At 48.3% G+C, this 16894-nt stretch overlaps 2 protein-coding genes across 3 annotated transcripts in view; both read left to right on the plus strand.

Annotated features, from left to right (window-relative positions):
- PAK1 (p21 (RAC1) activated kinase 1) overlaps positions 1 to 3246 on the plus strand; it is a 101262-nt gene extending 98016 nt beyond the window's left edge. For both annotated transcript variants that reach the window (XM_083609937.1, XM_083609938.1), the window contains 2 exons: positions 1446 to 1583; positions 2440 to 3246. In XM_083609937.1, the coding sequence (XP_083466063.1) occupies positions 1446 to 1583; positions 2440 to 2526 (225 nt within the window). In that variant the 3' untranslated portion in view covers positions 2527 to 3246. The remainder of the gene's footprint in view (positions 1 to 1445; positions 1584 to 2439) is intronic.
- Positions 3247 to 6027: 2781 nt separating this feature from the next.
- LOC310761737 (uncharacterized protein) lies at positions 6028 to 10218 on the plus strand. Its single transcript, XM_083611861.1, has 2 exons — positions 6028 to 6208; positions 9169 to 10218. Exon 2 carries the CDS (start codon positions 9216 to 9218, stop codon positions 10107 to 10109), a length of 894 nt encoding a protein of 297 aa, XP_083467987.1. The 5' UTR covers positions 6028 to 6208; positions 9169 to 9215; the 3' UTR covers positions 10110 to 10218.
- Positions 10219 to 16894: the final 6676 nt, after the last annotated feature.

Raw genomic sequence — 16894 nt, forward strand, 5'->3', positions numbered from 1 at the left:
AGCAGAAAAGTTTTCCAAATATAAAGTTAACTTATTAAACCTAACAATAACTTCATAATTATCTATGTATTTCTAATAGTATAACTAAATCAGTAATTTTCGATATAACTGTAAAAACTGCTCTGAAAATTTATAATTCCGAAAATGAAACCTTCATCTGGTTGTAAATATTAAGATGATAGCAAGAATGAGCCTTTCTGTGAAAATATGATATAAATCAAGTCTTACTGACTGGTGATTTAAATCATGGGTTTAAATTGTTTTGATTTGATTTGATTTAAATCAAATCCACTCTGCATTTGTCTGACTTTGCATTGGTATCTCTGGTATTTATTTATTACATATATATACCACCTGTCAGGGAACTGCCATCGGAACTAGAGGAGGAGGCGAGGCTCCACAGCGATGCTGGAGAGGGGCCAAGCAGGGAGAGAGGCAGGTCTCCTGTTGGGGAAGAAAATCAGCGCAACACCAGGGATAGAGGGGGGCCAATGGGGGAAGCAGACACCAGCGGGGAGAGCACAGGTCCTCCGCTACCCACGCCCTCCGTGCGCAGAAGACTTCCGCGCAGGGAGAGTAGGAGGAGACTGGGCGTCAAACAACTTTTATGCTGGAAAAGGTTTAAGAAACGCCCACTGACGGATTCTGCCAGCGACTGAACAGCCACGGAGTGGATGGCTGTCCAGCGAGAAATGGTTTAACCAGCCAACCTAGCCCAGAGCGGCGGCAACTTACGCACAAGCAACCCCTAAAGCCATTACACCACCTTTTACTTCCGAGGAGCTCAAGGTGCTAAACATGGTTCTCCTCCCCATTGCATCCTCACAACAAACCTGTGAGGTTGGTTAGGCTTAAGAGATGGTGAATGGCCCAAGGCCATGCTGTGAGTTTTATGGCCTAGTGGGGATTCGAACCCTGGACTCCAACACTGTAACCCAGGGGTAGGCAACCTAAGGCCCATGGGCTGGATGCGGCCCAATCGCCTTCTTTTTACATGAGTAAAATGTGTCCTTTTATTTAAAATGCATCTCTGGTTTATTTGTGGGGCCTGCCTGGTGTTTTTACATGAGTAGAATGTGTCCTTTTATTTAAAATGCACCTCTGGTTTATTTGTGGGGCCTGCCTGGTGTTTTTACATGAGTAGAATGTGTCCTTTTATTTAAAATGCATCTCTGGGTTATTTGTGGGGCCTGCCTGGTGTTTTTACATGAGTAGAATGTGTCCTTTTATTTCAAATGCATCTCTGGGTTATTTGTGGAATTCGTTCATTTTTTTCTTCAAAATATAGTCCGGCCCACCACATGATCAGAGGGACAGTGGACCAGCCCACGGCTGAAAAAGCTTGTTGACCCCTTCTGTAACCATTATGGCATAAAATAAAATCTCTGAGCTGAGCCCTTTTTTCTTCTTCTCCTCTTCCCACTCGCCTCTGTCCTCCCTTTTAGGCTTTATATCTTATTGCCACCAACGGGACCCCCGAGCTGCAAAACCCAGAGAAGCTTTCGCCCATCTTTAGAGACTTCCTTAATCGTTGCCTCGAGATGGATGTGGAGAAGAGGGGGTCTGCGAAAGAGCTCCTCCAGGTAAACGCAGCAATTTGGAGAAAGATTGCTTGTTGTTTAGTTGTTTAGTCGTGTCCAACTCTTCGTGACCCCCTGGACCAGAGCACACCAGGCACTCCTGTCTTCCACTGCCTCCCGCAGTTTGGTCAAACTCATGCTGGTAGCTTCGAGAACACTGTCCAACCATCTCATCCTCTGTCGTCCCTTTCTCCTTGTGCCCTCCATCTTTCCCAACATCAGGGTCTTTTCCAGGGAGTCTTCTCTTCTCATGAGGTGGCCAAAGTATTGGAGCCTCAGCTTCAGGATCTGTCCTTTCAGTGAGCACTCAGGGCTGATTTCCTTCAGGCATTTAAAGGCAGGATCGTACCACTTCTAAAGGGACAGAGCCTTTAAACCAAAGAGCCTAGGGCTTGCTGATCAGAAGGTCAGTGGTTTGAATCCCCACTATGGGGTAAGCTCCCGTTGCTCAGTCCCAGCTCCTGCCAACCTAGCAGTTATAAAGCACGTGCAAGTAGATAAATAGGTACCACTGCGGGAGGAAGGTAAACGGTATTTCCGTGTGCTGCTCTTGTTCGCCAGAAGCGGCTTAGTCATGCTGGCCACATGACCCGGAAGCTGTACGCCGGCTCCCTCGGCCAATAAAGCGAGATGAGCGCTGCAACCCCAGAGTCGGCCACGACTGGACCTAATGGTCAGGGGTCCCTTTACCTTTTACTATCTTTAACATCCCCACAACACTGAGCTCATTGGATCAAAGCTCTCACCCAGGTCTCAGGCAGCTTCCCACATGCCAGCCCACCTTCGAATTTACCGCCATTGGTTTATCACTTGAGCCAGCCGTTCTTCCTTTGCCGAAACCTGTCTCCTTCTTTTCCAGCACCAGTTTCTCAAAATCGCCAAGCCCCTCTCCAGCCTCACTCCTCTGATCATCGCGGCAAAGGAGGCGGCGAAGAACAACCACTGACGCGCTCCGTGGGGCCGCCGTCGCCGTGCCAAACCCTCTTGGCTTTTAACTTTTCCCGAAAACACCTGTTTCAAAGAGCCCGGCTCTCTCCCGACTTTTATGGCCGCGCCCCGAAGCTTTTCATCCTGGGAGATCGGGACCGCGGCATCGACGTGCACCCGAAACTCAAAAGCAGACACCTGGGGGTGGAGGCAGGAGTCGCCCTCAAAACTGCGACTTCCCACATGGAATGGGTGTTTGTGTGGGGCGGAATTTGTATGTTTGAAAGAGCCATTAAGGGGCTGTCTGATCTCGAACAAAATAAGTTGCCAAGCCAGTATGTTTTCATATCTTTTAGTGTGTTGTTGAATTTAAGAAGAGAGGAAAACATGATTCCATGCAACCTTTTAGGACAATTTGAGGAATTGCATTTCTCACTGCCTGTGTTTTCTTTTACCTCTGCGAAAAAACCCCTGTTCATAAGACTACTGAGAGACGGGCATAGTTTGGATTACGTGAAAACTAGCACGGGGAGTGAGTGTTTTTCTTTTAAAAAAAATAATCTCAAGGGAAATGGAATTTCTTCCACTGAACCAGAAATGAGCATCCTGTATCTGTTGGAAGATGGCAATTAATGAATGTTCATCATGCTGTGTGTTTGGGGGCCGGATGGTGGTGGGGTTTTTTTGTGTGAAACTTAATTGCCCTCTGATTAAATTCTCGTCCTAGTTTCCACCCTTCTGACCGGCGTCATCTGTGTAAATTTGTGCTTCTAATTGCGTTGTGAATTTGTCAGAAAGGTGAAGGCTTTGTATACACAGAGGGCTCTGTTGGCCAAAAGGCCATGTCTGATATCAAAGGACAATTGAAAGTGCACCAATTCAGAGAGACGAAAGTACCAGAGGCTAACTGTGAGTGCAAGAGACATTTGGAGACAGACACACACACACACACACACACCCCACAGCTGTCAACTTACAGATTTGAAAATAAGGGACCAGCAGCCTCGAAAATAAGGGATCAGCAGCCAAAATAAGGGATTTTCAGAGCACAGGTATGTTCAACTTTTGAGCCCCTCCAAGCCAAAGGCAGAAAGCCCAGCCAGCAGCCAAACGAAGCCTCAAGCGGTGGTTCCCACAGCGCAGCAACCCAGCAAAGGGGATGCAGCAAGGAAAACCACCGTCACCTCTCCGCTGGGAAGCGCTGAGCAAAGGCGAGTCCCCAGGCAATGCGGCCGATTTGATCGGCACAAGGCATGCAAGCTCCACCCCCCAGTCATTCTTAGACTCCTTGTTGGGTGAGCAATGCAGCCAAGCAACACAGTTGGAGCCTCCCTCCTCCCTGGCCGGCAGGGAGGGAGGGAGAGGAGCTGCTTCCTTTGAAACCCGGGAAATTTAAGGGACATCATCAATAAGGGACAGCAGCAGGACACAGCGCTGGGATAAGGGGCTTTCCCGCCAAATAAGGGACGGTTGACAGCTATGACACACACACACGGAGACTGTATTTGTCTGTGTTTATATAGTACTATAATATTAGACATCGCCTAGCCAAGATGGGCGAGATGGGGCGCTCGGTCTTGCAGGACGGTCTGGATATGGTGCGTGTAACGGATCCTTGGAGGAACGGAGAGAATAATAGAATTGTAGAGTTGGAAGGGACCCCAGGGGTCAACTAGTCTAACCCCCTGCAAGGAAGGACGAAGAAGTTGCACTGATGTTGGTGCCACTCTGTACTTTAAAGAAGACATAAAGGCCAACTAGCTATAAGTTCCCAATGGAGTGGAAATCCCTTTGGGTGGTGCTATCGAACCCCAAAAGCGATTTAGTAGTACCGGGGACATACCCTTGCCCGCCTGACCCAAATGCCCAGATGATCTTGACACGCAGATTGAAATCGTGGAGGCATCTAAAGGAGGAAGTGTTTTGTCATAATAGGTGACATCAGTTACCCTCACATGCGTGAAAACACAGGGCCTCCTTCCAGTCAGACATGCAGAGGGGTTTGCTATAAAGCATGGGTAGGCAAACTAAGGCCCGGGGGCCGGATCCGGCCCAATCGCCGTCTAAATCTGGCCCCCAACAGTCCGGGAATTAGCGTGTTTTTACGATGCTTTTATTTAAAATACATCTCTGGGTTACCGTATTTTTCTCTCCATAGGGCGCACCGGACCATAGGGCGCATCTAGTTTTTAGGGGGGGAAATAAAGAAAAAAAATCCCCCCCCCAGCCGCAGGGCGCACCGACCCCTCTCCAGGCTTCAGCGAAAGCCTGCATTCGCTCCATAGGACGCACACACATTTTCCCTTCATTTTTGGAGGGGAAAAAGTGCGTCCTATAGAGTGAAAAATACGGTATTTGTGGGGCCAGAAATGGTGGCTGAATGAGGCCCCTAACAAGGAGGATTGGCAACTAAAATTGGTAGAATATGCAGAGCTAGCAGGTTTAACTAGTAGAATAAGAGAACAAGAGGAACGACAATTTTTTTGTGGAGCGTTTGGAAAATAATTGTAAATATGTGAAAACATTAGCAGGATTAAGGTGAATTCAACCGTACAACGTAAAATAAAGGCATAATAAAAGGAAAAAAGGACTAGATGGATATATGAGGATACACAGAAATGATCAGAAAATCAAAGGAACCAGGAAAGGGGAAGAAGGGAAGTTGTAAATCATGGGTTGGCAAACTAAGGCCTGGGGGCTGGATCCGGCCCAATCGCCTTCTCAATCCGGCCCGCGGATGGTCTGGGAATCACCGTGTTTTTACATGAGTAGAATGTGTGCTATTATTTAAAATGCATCTCTGGGTTATTTGTGGGGCATAGGAATTCATTCATCCCCCCCCCAAAAAAAATATATAGTCCGGCCCCCCACAAGGTCTGAGGGACAGTGGACCGGCCTCCTGCTGGAAAAGTTTGTTGACCCCTGCTGTAAAGTCATCCTAATTTCTATTCTAGGTTGCGGTGGTGGGGGGTTCTTCATTGCAAGGACTTGCATGCTGGGTGGGGATGGGGGAGAATGAACATAGGCAAAAAGCAGGTGGACCTATAGATGTCGTGCGTACCTTTTTACAGCAAGCTGCAGTCCAGCCATATAAATGTGCAGAGTTTTCTACACAAATGCATCTGCGTCCTTCGTCCCAGGAATGATAATAATAATAATAACTTATTATTTGTATCCTGCCCATCTGGCTGGGTCTCCCCAGCCACCCAGCTACCAAACTTTTAGAAGACATCTGAAGGCAGCCCTGTTCAGGGAAGCTTTTAATGTTTAATAGGTTATTGTATTTTAGTGTTTTGTTGGAAGCCACCCAGAGTGGCTGGGGAAACCATCATATTATTATTATTAATAATAATAATAATAATAATAATAATAATAATAGTAATAATAATTGGACATGAAGGCAGTTTATCCCAGTGGCCCAACTCCTCCTCCCCCTCTTTTAACCCAAAAGAGTAGAAGGGCATAAATCTTTCAATCTGCGGTTAAAATGGGTCCTGCTTGGTGTATTTCCTCCTCTTAATTCTTTGAGCACTAGGCCTTTTCTGCACCAGCTCCCTTTCCGCGCCCTCTGAGAATGATCTCAGGGCCGAGCATTGTGACATCAGCTGCAGGCCAGATTCCAGCAGCCAGCCTTGGATTGGTTGGGGCTGAGTTCCAGGAGAGCATGTAGGCAAAAAGCTTTCAAAAACTCTGGCTCTTGGGTGAGTAGCCAATGCTTGGCTTTCTGCTTTCATTTCATCGCCTCCTTTTCTACACAAAACCAACCAGACGCCCTGACCAGGAGTGCCAGCTTGGCCCCGCGACCGTAGGTGCCCGGGGCGTGGGTGCCATGCAGAGTGCCTGGCCATGACACCAAACTTTGTGGGTGCCCGGCACCTTCACGGGAAATTTTGATATGTACTGAAGTTCTCACCCTGGGCCAGCAGGGGGATACTGTAGATAGTTTTCACTCAGGTCCAAATATGCAAATAAGGGATTGAAAGTGACGTTCAGTGATTGGATAGTTACAGAAAGATTGTCACTGTTGCGTTGTAGTGGAGCTCTATTAAGCAGGCTGGCTGAACCCTTCAGTTCAGTTCTGTTCTGGCCTGTGAATAAAGAAGAGCTGTTTGAAGAATCACTGTGTCGTCTGATATGTTCACCCACAACTTAACAAATTTTGTGGGTGCTCAGACACCCAGGGCCCCTGGGAGTTGGCACCTATGGCCCTGGCATTTTGAGGTTGCTTGAATTTATTTCCACTGCGCCCAGAGCATCTTACAAATGGCACCCACTTATTCTCAAATCCAAAACATGGGGGCGGGTGAGAAAGCAGTTTACAAAATGTATCAAGCAATACAGAAATCAGCCCTGTTAACAAACAGAATAAACTCAATACAGTAGTACTTCTGGTTACGAATGAGTTCCGTTCTGGAGGCCCATTTGCAACATGAAAAGAGCGCAACCCGCAGCGGCGCATCTGTGTACATGCAGGTTGCGATTCGCCAATTCTGCGCATGCACGTGACATCATTTTGCACTTCTGCGCATGCGCGAGCAGCGAAACCCAGAAGAAATCCTTTCTGGTACTTCCGCGTCGCCGCGGGACGTAACCTGAAAGAACGTAACGTGAAGCGGACATAACATGAGGTATGACTGTTTTGCAAAAGAAATAATCTAGACTTAAATAAGTAAAATGCTTTTGCGGTTACAGTGGTACCTCAGGATGTGAATGGAATCCGTTCCAGAGTTCCGTTCGCATCCTGAATAGAACGTAAGATGCAACTGCGCGTCTGTGGGTCGCGTTTTGCCCCTTCTGCACATGCACATGACGTCATTTTGAGTGGCTGCGCATACGCGAGCGGTGTAACCCGGAAGTAACATGCTCTGTTACTTCTGGGTTGCCGCAGAGTGCAACGCGAAAGCGCTCAACCTGAAGCACATTCAACTTGAGGTATGACTATTCGTTTCATAAAATTTATATGCTGCTTGATTGTAAAAAAACAAACAAAAATAACCCAACTGCGTGGTTTTAAAATTATTGGGGGAAACCAGCTGTTTAAAACATTCAAAATATATAACCAGCAATGAACAAAAACAGATTAAAATATGCATCAAAATTCTACAAAGCTGGGTAGGCTTGTTTAAACAAAAATGGCTTTAGCGGGCGCCGAAAAGAGTACAGTGAAGGCGCTTGTCTGATATTAATAGGCAGGGAGTTCCAAAGGGTAGGTGTTGCCATGCAAAAAGATGGATTTCTTCCAAACGTGGAGCGAGTGTTATGTGGCGTCTGCAACAGTACCAGCCCTACAGACAGAAGCGCTTGTGGGCGTACACATATTGGGTAAGGCAATCTTGCAGCTAAATGGGTCCCAAGTTGTGAATAAACAGTTTAATTGCAAAATAATCCTCTACAGGTAAAAAAGCAAATTACAGAAGCATTAAAATATACAATAAAACAATGCCATTCCATTGTTAAGTCCAGTCAAAGGAGACTATGGGGTTGCGGCGCTCATCTCGCTTTCAGGCCGAGGGAGCCGGGGTTTGTCCACAGACAGCTTTCTGGGTCATGTGGCCAGCAGGACTAAACCGCTTCTGGCACAACGGGAGACCGTGACGGAAGCCAGAGCGCACAGAAACGCTGTTTACTGTCCCGCCAGAGTGGTACCTATTTATCTATTTGCACTGGTGTGCTTTCAAACTGCTAGGTTGGCAGGAGCTGGGACAGAGCAACGGGAGCTCACCCCGTCGCGGGGATTTGAACCGCTAACCTTCTGATCGGCAAGCCCAAGAGGCTCAGTGGTTTAGACCACAGCGCCACCCGCATCCCTACACCATTCAAATAGCATAGCAGAGACCCTAGTATCATGCCATCATAGAATTGTAGAGTTGGAAGGAGCCTAAGGGTAACCTAGTCCCTGTAATGCAGGCGTCTCAACTAAAGCATATACAGTTCTACTGTTAGAACAGCTCTTACTGTTAGAGAGTTCTCTGTGAATTTGAGTCGTGCTCTCCTTTCTTGTAGCTTGAAGCCATTGGTTTGGGTCCAGAGCGAGAGAAGAAGGAGCAGCTTGCTCCCTCTTCCATGTGACAGCCTGTGGCGATCACACAGGGTTCCCGGACGTTTCACTGTCTATTGATCCCTGTGCCACCACTTTATTTCTCGCTGCCACCACCCAGGCCCTACCTGGTAGAATACTGAGTCCAGTCAGGGTTAAATTGGAACATAAACGTCTGATTATTTATTGCAGTTTCACACGCGTGTGGTTTCATAAACGGTATGGGTCAATTACAATCATGGGGTGCCTATCCAGACCTATAACTTCTGCTACCTGCTCTCACTCACTAAACCACCTCTCAGATATTTACTTGTTTTCCTAGCTCCTAACTGTTCCTGACTCAGCTTATTTCGCTACACTAACTCAACCTACCCACAGACTCTATCCCAATTCACTCCCACTCCAACCAACCACCCAACTCCCAATGAACTCCTCCCTTCGCACCTCCCAGAGATGGTTTTATAGTCCCTCTGACTCCACCCCCTGGGTCCTGATTGGGTAACCTGTTTAACTATTTCACCTCCAGCACTCTCATATGCTAACGTCACACAGCCCTTGAAATATTGAGAGCCCAAGAAAGATGAGATGTTGTTTATTCCCACATTGCCTTTTTCATCTCTGCAGAGCCCACAGCCCCTTTGTTCCTCTCGGAAGCCAAGCCCTGTTGCGCCATGGACAAGTCTGCGCTGTGCCACCTGACGGATGCCAACGGGAATTTGAAAAACCAGATCTGGGACCTGAGAGAGACGGCTGCCAACCTCGACACCGAGAAACAGGAGATCCTGACGGAGAACAGGAACGTCAAAGAGCAGAACCGGAGCCTGGAAGCCAAGATCGAGTGTTTCAAAGCCATGGCAGAGGACTTCGAAAAGGAAGAAGAGGAGCTCCAGGGAGTGTTGAGGAAGCTGGAGGAGACGATCACGCAGCTGGAATCCCAGAACACGGCCTTGAAAGGCACCAACAAGATGCTCAGGACCGAAATACAAAAGGTGTCCGGCCACATCGTTCTCTTCCAGGATTACAAGGCAACGCAAGACCAGGACATCTGTCGCATGAAGCAGGTGATGGAGCACATTGTCAGCTACTTCAAGCAGCTGGAGTCAAAGATCGAGACGGCCGAGCAGAGATTCGGAGAGGAGCAGAGCGAAGCCGCCGAGCTCCAGCGCACCTTGGATGAGCTTGAGCAGATCCGCGAGGTCCAGGAGAACGAGATCCTCTGCCTGAAGGACCAGCTGGAAGAGGCGTCGTTCATGAGGCTGGAGAAAGACGAGAGCCTCAAGGTCCCGTCTCTGCTGCATGAGATGGTCCAAGCTAAGCTGGTCCAGGATTCCTTGGCCATGCAGAGCAGCCTCCTCCTGCTGTTGTCCAAAGTCGTGTGGCTGTTTCTGGCGGTGGCCGTCTGCCTGGGGTTCCTGAGCGTCTTGGCCAAAGTCTACCTCTTCGTCTTCAACCAGGACCTGGAATCTGGAAGCCAAGCTCTGCTGTTCACGGACCGCCTCCGCCTGCTGGCAGAAGTCCTCTCTCCGCATCCCATGAGGAGGTCGAACGGTTTGCTGCCCTTTTGAGAATGACGCCGCGGCGCGGGAAGCAAACCTGGCGGAGCTAGCTGCACATTCTTGTATCAAAACCGTGTGCCTTCAAAAATTAAAAGGACACCCTCCCCCACTTAAGAAACGCCCCAGCCTAAATTTTCATCTGATTCCACTTGATCTTGCCAGAATATTCAGAACAGGTGTGCCCCCCAACCACTTACATTCTGGTACCCCACCTGCATAAGTGAAAATCGCATAATTGGGGAATCCACCTCTAAACCCCCTTCAAACCCCCTCTCTGCCACTCTCTTTCCCACCCAGGCCAAAAATTGAAATCCAGACCAAAATTCAAACTAGGATTGAAGCCCTGGGGCTGGCTGGAGGCTGGAGGATGAGCAGGAAAGTAGCTGCTGCTGCACTACCACATGTCTCAGCTGTTTGGTGGGGAGGCTGAGCAGCTGTCAGGCAGCCAACAAGGAGAACAGGTTGTTTGCAGATCAGAGAAAGAAAGTGAAACTCTTGCAACCACCGTATTTTTCGCTCCATAAGACGCACCTTTTCCCTCCTAAAAAGTAAGGGGAAATGTGTGTGCGTCTTATGGAGCGAATGCAGGGGGGAGGCAGGCAGGAAAAGCCCCCAAAAGCCGCACACAAGCTCCGTGCGGCTCTTGCGGGCTTTTCCTCAGGAGGGATAAGGGACTGACGCGGCCAGTCAGTCCCTTCTCCCTCCTTGTAGAAAAGCCCGCAGGAGCCGCACGCTCCTTAAAGGGTGCACGGCTCCTGTGGGCTTTTGCAGGAGGTGGGGATATTGCCATAGCTGCGCGCAGCCTCTCCTGGCCGGAGAGGTTGTGTGAGGCTAAAGAGGAAGCCAGGACAGCGAGCGGGATCCCGCTGGCTTTGCTCTTTGGGGCTGGGGGGGGGCGGAAACCCGGCCTCCCCCCAGCAGCCCCAAGAAGCTCTGGGAGAGGCGGACAGGCTGCATACAGCCTGTCTGCTGCTCTTTGGGGCTGGGGGGGGGGGATAATATATTTTTTTCTTGATTTCCCACTCTAAAAACTAGGTGCGCCTTATGGTCCGGTGCGCCTTATGGAGCGAAAAATAAGGAAGCAGAATAAAACGCAGAGATTACCGAGGGTTGCTCTTGTCTAGGTGAAGCGGTTGCTCATACTGGCTTGCAACTCCCCCTTCGCTCCCCATCCCTCTTGGTCAGGTCCCTTCCTCTGTCTACAGTGAGCCCCAAGGGACCCTCTCTGTGTCTTCCTCTTTGCTCTGTAACACGCAAAAGATGTCTTGTTCCGGGCCCATAACACAGTGAGCCCAATTCCCATTCTATAGTTCAGTCCATATAATTATAGAATTGTATAGTGGGAAGGGGTCCCGAGGGTCATCTAGTCCAACCCCCTGCAATGCAGGAATGTCAACTAAAGCATCCAGGACAGATGGCCCTCCAACCTCTGTTTAAAAACCTCCTATGAGAGGAGGGTCCATCACCTCCCAACGGAGACTGTTCCACTGTCAAAAGCTCTTACTGTCAGCTTTTTCTGATGTTTAGTCAGAATCTCCTTTCTTGTAACTTTAAGCCATTGGATCGGGTCCTACTTTCCCTAGCAGGGGAAAACAAGCTTGCTGCATCTTCCATGTGACAGCCCTTGAAAGATTTGAAGATGGCTTTTGGCTTGGGTTCAAATCCTACCGTCACCCATGAGCAATTACTCCATCTTTGTGGAGGTTGCCTTGCGGTTGGCTGAGACAAAACAAAAACTCTGTGTCAACACTTTCCAAAGGCTAAATAGACGGTTGAGAATTGGCAGTTTGTGCTTCTGAACATTCATGACCAAGCATTATGGGAGCTCCCCCATGTGGAGTATACTGAGAAAGAATTAAAGCAGACTTAATTTTAAACATATTTTGTTGCACCCCCTGGAGGCTGTAGCTAGATGGTTTTCATCCGCCATGCTCAGGTTGTGTTTATCTGCTTTTAAAAACAGTCTATGCTTTAAACATCTAATCCGATTTGCATATGTTAATTTGCATTATTGAGTCTTCTTTTTGCAGTCTGAAGGGGAAGCAAGGGAACATTTTGAACTGATATACCTTATGCACAACATCTCTTGTCCTTGAAACAGTCTCTCAGAACTTCCCACAAACGCTAAATGGCTATTACTATCATTATTATCAATAGCGGTGATTTATTTCCATTATGAATTGCTTCCCGTGAGAAATCCTGAAGTGGTTCACAATATAATAAAAACATTTTTAAACAATTGCATACATAAACATGATGTTTAAGTGTGTCTGTGCACACACACACACACACACACACGTCACACATGAATTATTTTCAAATACAACAGAGATACCAGTAGGTGAGTTGGTCAATATGGGTCAGGACTGTACCACTTCCGATTACAGGTGGAGAAAAAGCTACGATGGAACACTCCTTGTTTCTGGGGAAAGGAGGAAAGGAATTGAAATATACTCGGAGTCGAGAGTGGATTTCATGCTCTTTATTCAGCTCATAGTGGTGAGGAAGAATGAAAGTCCCCCCAAAGTATCTGCTTTATATACATTATTTACACAATGGGCTACACGTGATTGGCTAATTCCGGAATTCTCCTGTAGGCCAATCAGGTTGCGGATTCACTTCCGCTTGGAGCTGGATTGGGTGGCTCCTGCAGACCAGTCAGACTGCTGCATTCTGAATCCTGTTGTTCTAGGACTAATCAGACTGCTGCATTTTGGATCCTATTCAACTCAGTACATAACAGGAATAGAGTGTCTTTCCCTGGCGTGGCAGATGCCAAGACTGAGGATATACAGTGAGGGGGGGGGAAGTATTTGATCCCCTGCTAAATTTGCCCATTTGCCCCCTGACGAAGAAATGACCAGTCCATAATTTTAATGGTAGGTTTATTGCAGCTGTGAGAGACAGAATAACAACAAGAAAAAACCCCAGAAACCCAAAAGACAAAAGTCAGAGATTGATGTGCATTATAATGAGTGGAATAAGTACCATATTTTTCGCTCTATAACACGTACCCGACCATAACACGCATGTAGTTTTTAGAGGAGGAAAATCCGTAGGCATCACACCCGTAGGCATTCCCTCTGTAACACGCACAGACATTTCCCCTTACTTTTTAGGAGGAAAAAAGTGAGTGTTATGGTGCAAAAAATAAGGTATTTGATCCCTTTGCAAAAGTTGACTTAGTACTTGGTGGCAAAACCCTTCTTGGCAATTACAGAGGTCAGACGTTTCTTGTAGGTGGCCACCAGGTCTGCACACATCTCAGGAGATATTTTGTCCCGCTCCTCTTTCCAGATCCTCTCCAAGTCAGTAAGATTTCGAGGCTGATGTGTAGCTACTTGAACCTTCAGAATAACCTTCAAACAGTTATTTTGTCACTCACAGCTACAATAAACCTACCATTAAAATTATGGACTGGTCATTTCTTCATCAGAGGGCAAACGGGCAAATTTAGCAGAGGATCAAATACTTTCACCCCTCACTGTAGAGCATGCTCTTTCGCATTCCTTTGGGGAAAGACCCGTAGATCAGTGGAAGAGCACTTGCTCTTTAATGTAGAAGGCCGCAGGTTCAATTCCTAGCGTCTCAAAAGACTTGCCGCCTGGAACCCTGGTGAGCTACTGCCAGTCAGTGTAAAGGTAAAGGGACCCCTGACCATTAGGTCCAGTCGTGGCCGACTCTGGGGTTGCGCCTCTCATCTCACTTTATTGGCCAAGGGAGCCGGCGTACAGCTTCCGGGTCATGTGTCCAGCATGACTAAGCCGGTGAACCAGAGCAGCACACGGAAACGCCGTTTACCTTCCCGCCGGAGTGGTACCTATTTATCTACTTGCACTTTGACATGCTTTCAAACTGCTAGGTCGGCAGGAGCAGGGACCGAGCAACAGGAGCTCACCCCATCGTGGGGATTCAAACAGCCCACCTTCTGATCGGCAAGTCCTAGGCTCTGTGGTTTAACCCACAGCGCCACCCGCCATCTATTCAAAGCACATCCACACCTGCAAAAGTGTAGGGTTGCCATATGTCTGGACATACCCGGAATACTGCAGTCGGCAGCAGTGTTTGGGCAGAAATCGGTTGAATGTCCGGGAAAATCTGGACAAATGGTAGCCCGTGTCAGCAGTGCCTTTTCTGCCGATTTTCTGTAAAAACAGCTTTAAAATGGGGTGGGTTTTTGTGTGTGTGATTTTGCCCAAAAAAGCGCAACAACTTTGGGCAAAACCAAAAAAGGCTCAACAACTTTGGAAAAATACGGGTCCAGATTTTCACTGTTTGAAATATGGCAACCCTAATAAGTGTGTCAAAAAAAGAGTTCCCTTGCTTAGGCCTCTGGGTAAAGAAACTGATTTTCGGCATTCAAAACAATCTTATCGGGCTGAGTCATTGCGTTATCTAGGTGTACTCTGCTTCAAGGCCAGGAATGAGGCCTGCTAAATGGGAAATGGTTTCAGCTGTGTACGCCAAGGTTCCAGAAGTTTCCAGCCTCAAAGCCTTCTGATTGGCTCAGGAGACTCACCTTGGTTGCTATGCCCTTTGCAATACCTGGAGACCAAGCCTTTTGAGGTATGGATTATAGCCTGCATAAATGATCTTATGGACCATATAGAGTTAGTTCAAGTTAGCATTGTTATTTTAGTCTGAGAGTTGCATCCATGTCATGGCCGCAACCCAACCGAGCCTGAAACTTCCCCACCTAGAGCTAGGATTTGCAACCATGTGATCTGGTTGCCTCGGTGCACATCCTGTCTCCTTGGCTAGCAAGACCTCATGGAACTGGCTGTGGAACATTGCTCTGGTCAACAGCACTTCCACCTTCACTGAACTGGTCCTCTCTGGGATCGGAAGACGGGAATGGCCTGAGGGTGCCTCAACCCAAGGGTCCAGATGATCACACCCAGTGATTTCATGTTGTTTATTGTTGTTCAGTCGTTTAGTCGTGTCCGACGCTTCATGACCCCCTGGACCAGAGCACGTCAGGCACTCCTGTCTCCCACTGTCTCCCGCAGTTTGGTCAAACTCATGCTGGTAGCTTGGAGAACACTGTCCAACCATCTTGTCCGCTGTCGTCCCCTTCTCCTTGTGCCCTCCATCTTTCCCAACATCAGGGTCTTTTCCAGGGAGTCTTCTCTTCTCAGGAGGTAGCCAAAGTCTTGGAGCCTCAGCTTCAGGATCTGTCCTTCCAGTGAGCACTCAGGGCTGATTTCCTGAAGAATGGATACGTTTGATCTTCTTGCAGTCCATGGGACTCTCAAGAGTCTCCTCCAGCACCATAATTCAAAAGCATCCATTCTTTGGCGATCAGCCTTCTTTATGGTCCAGCTCTCACTTCCACACATCACTACTGGGAAAACCATAGCTTTAACTATACGGACCTTTGTTGGCAAGGTGATGTCTCTGCTTTTTAAGATGCTGTCTAGGTTTCTAGTGATTTCATAACAGATCTCAAAAAGTATGGGGGGGCAGGATGGAAACATGGAGAACATCACAAGCTAAAGCTCGCTGGGTAGACCAGCCGTCTCCCAGCAGCACCTTCCGTCATGGCTCTGGACCAGTGACCCTGAGATGCAGAGACCTCTTGCTTCAGGAGAGGGATACACTCCCCAGTCCTTCCAGTAAGGACCAACTGGTACCAGAGCCTACATTTTGTCCCTGGAGGCATAAAGAAGCATCTCTGCCACTGGACACAGGTGAGTGGACTATATACTCCTCGGAGGACCAGGAAAGACCTGGCCATCATCATCATTATCATCATCATCATCATCAATTATTCATACCCCGCCCATCTGGCTGAGTTTCCCCAGCCACTCTGGGTGGCTCCCAATCGAGTGTTAAAAACAATACAGCATTAAATATTAAAAATTTCCCCAAACAGGGCTGCCTTCAGATGTCTTTTAAAAATAAGATAGCTGCTTATTTCCTTGACATCTGATGGGAGGGCATTCTACAGGGTGGGTGCCACTACCGAGAAGGCCCTCTGTCTGGTTCCCTGAAACCTCACTTCTCGCAGTGAGGGAACTGCCAGAAGGCCCTTGGATTTGGTCTCAGTGTCCGGGCTGAACGGCTCCTTCAGGTATACAGGACGGAGGCCATTTAGAGCTTTAAAGGTCAGCACCAACACTTTGAATTGTGCTCCGAAATGTACTGGGAGCCAATGCAGATTTCTCAGGACCGGTGTTATGTGGTCCCGGCGGCTACTCCCAGTCACCAGTCTAGCTGCTTCATTCTGGATTAGTTGCAGTTCCGGGTCACCTTCAAAGGTAGCCCCACATAGAGCGCATTGCAGTAGTCCAAGTGGGAGATAACCAGAGCATGCACCACTCTGGTGAGACAGTCCGCAGGCAGGTAGGGTCTCAGCCTGTGTACCAGATGGCGCTGGTAAACAGCTGCCCTGGGCAGATTTCACCTGCGCCTCCATGGACAGCTGTGAGTCCAAAATGACTCCCAGGCTGCGCAGCTGGTCCTTCAGGGGCACAGTTACCCCATTCAGGACCAGGGAGTCCCCCACACCCACCTCCTGTCCCCCCCAAACAGTACTTCTGTCTTGTCAGGATTCAACTTCAATCCATTAGCCACCATCCATCCTCCAACCGCCTCCAGGCACTCACACAGGACCTTTACCGCCTTCACTGGTTCCGATTTAAAAGAGAGGTAGAGCTGGGTGTCATCTGCATACTGATGAACACCCAGCCCAAACCCCCTGATGTTCTCTTCCAGTGGCTTCATATAGATATTAAAAAGCATGGGGGAGAGGACGGAACCCTGAGGCACCCCACAAGTGAGAGCCCAGGGGT

This window comes from Podarcis filfolensis (assembly GCF_964270895.1).
Source record: "Podarcis filfolensis genome assembly, chromosome: 4".
NCBI classification, from domain to species: Eukaryota; Metazoa; Chordata; class Lepidosauria; order Squamata; family Lacertidae; genus Podarcis; species Podarcis filfolensis.

Bases quoted from the DNA above. Each gene is read 5' to 3' on its own strand.
- LOC310761737 (XM_083611861.1), top strand. From the start codon at position 9,216: ATGGACAAGTCTGCGCTGTGCCACCTGACGGATGCCAACGGGAATTTG.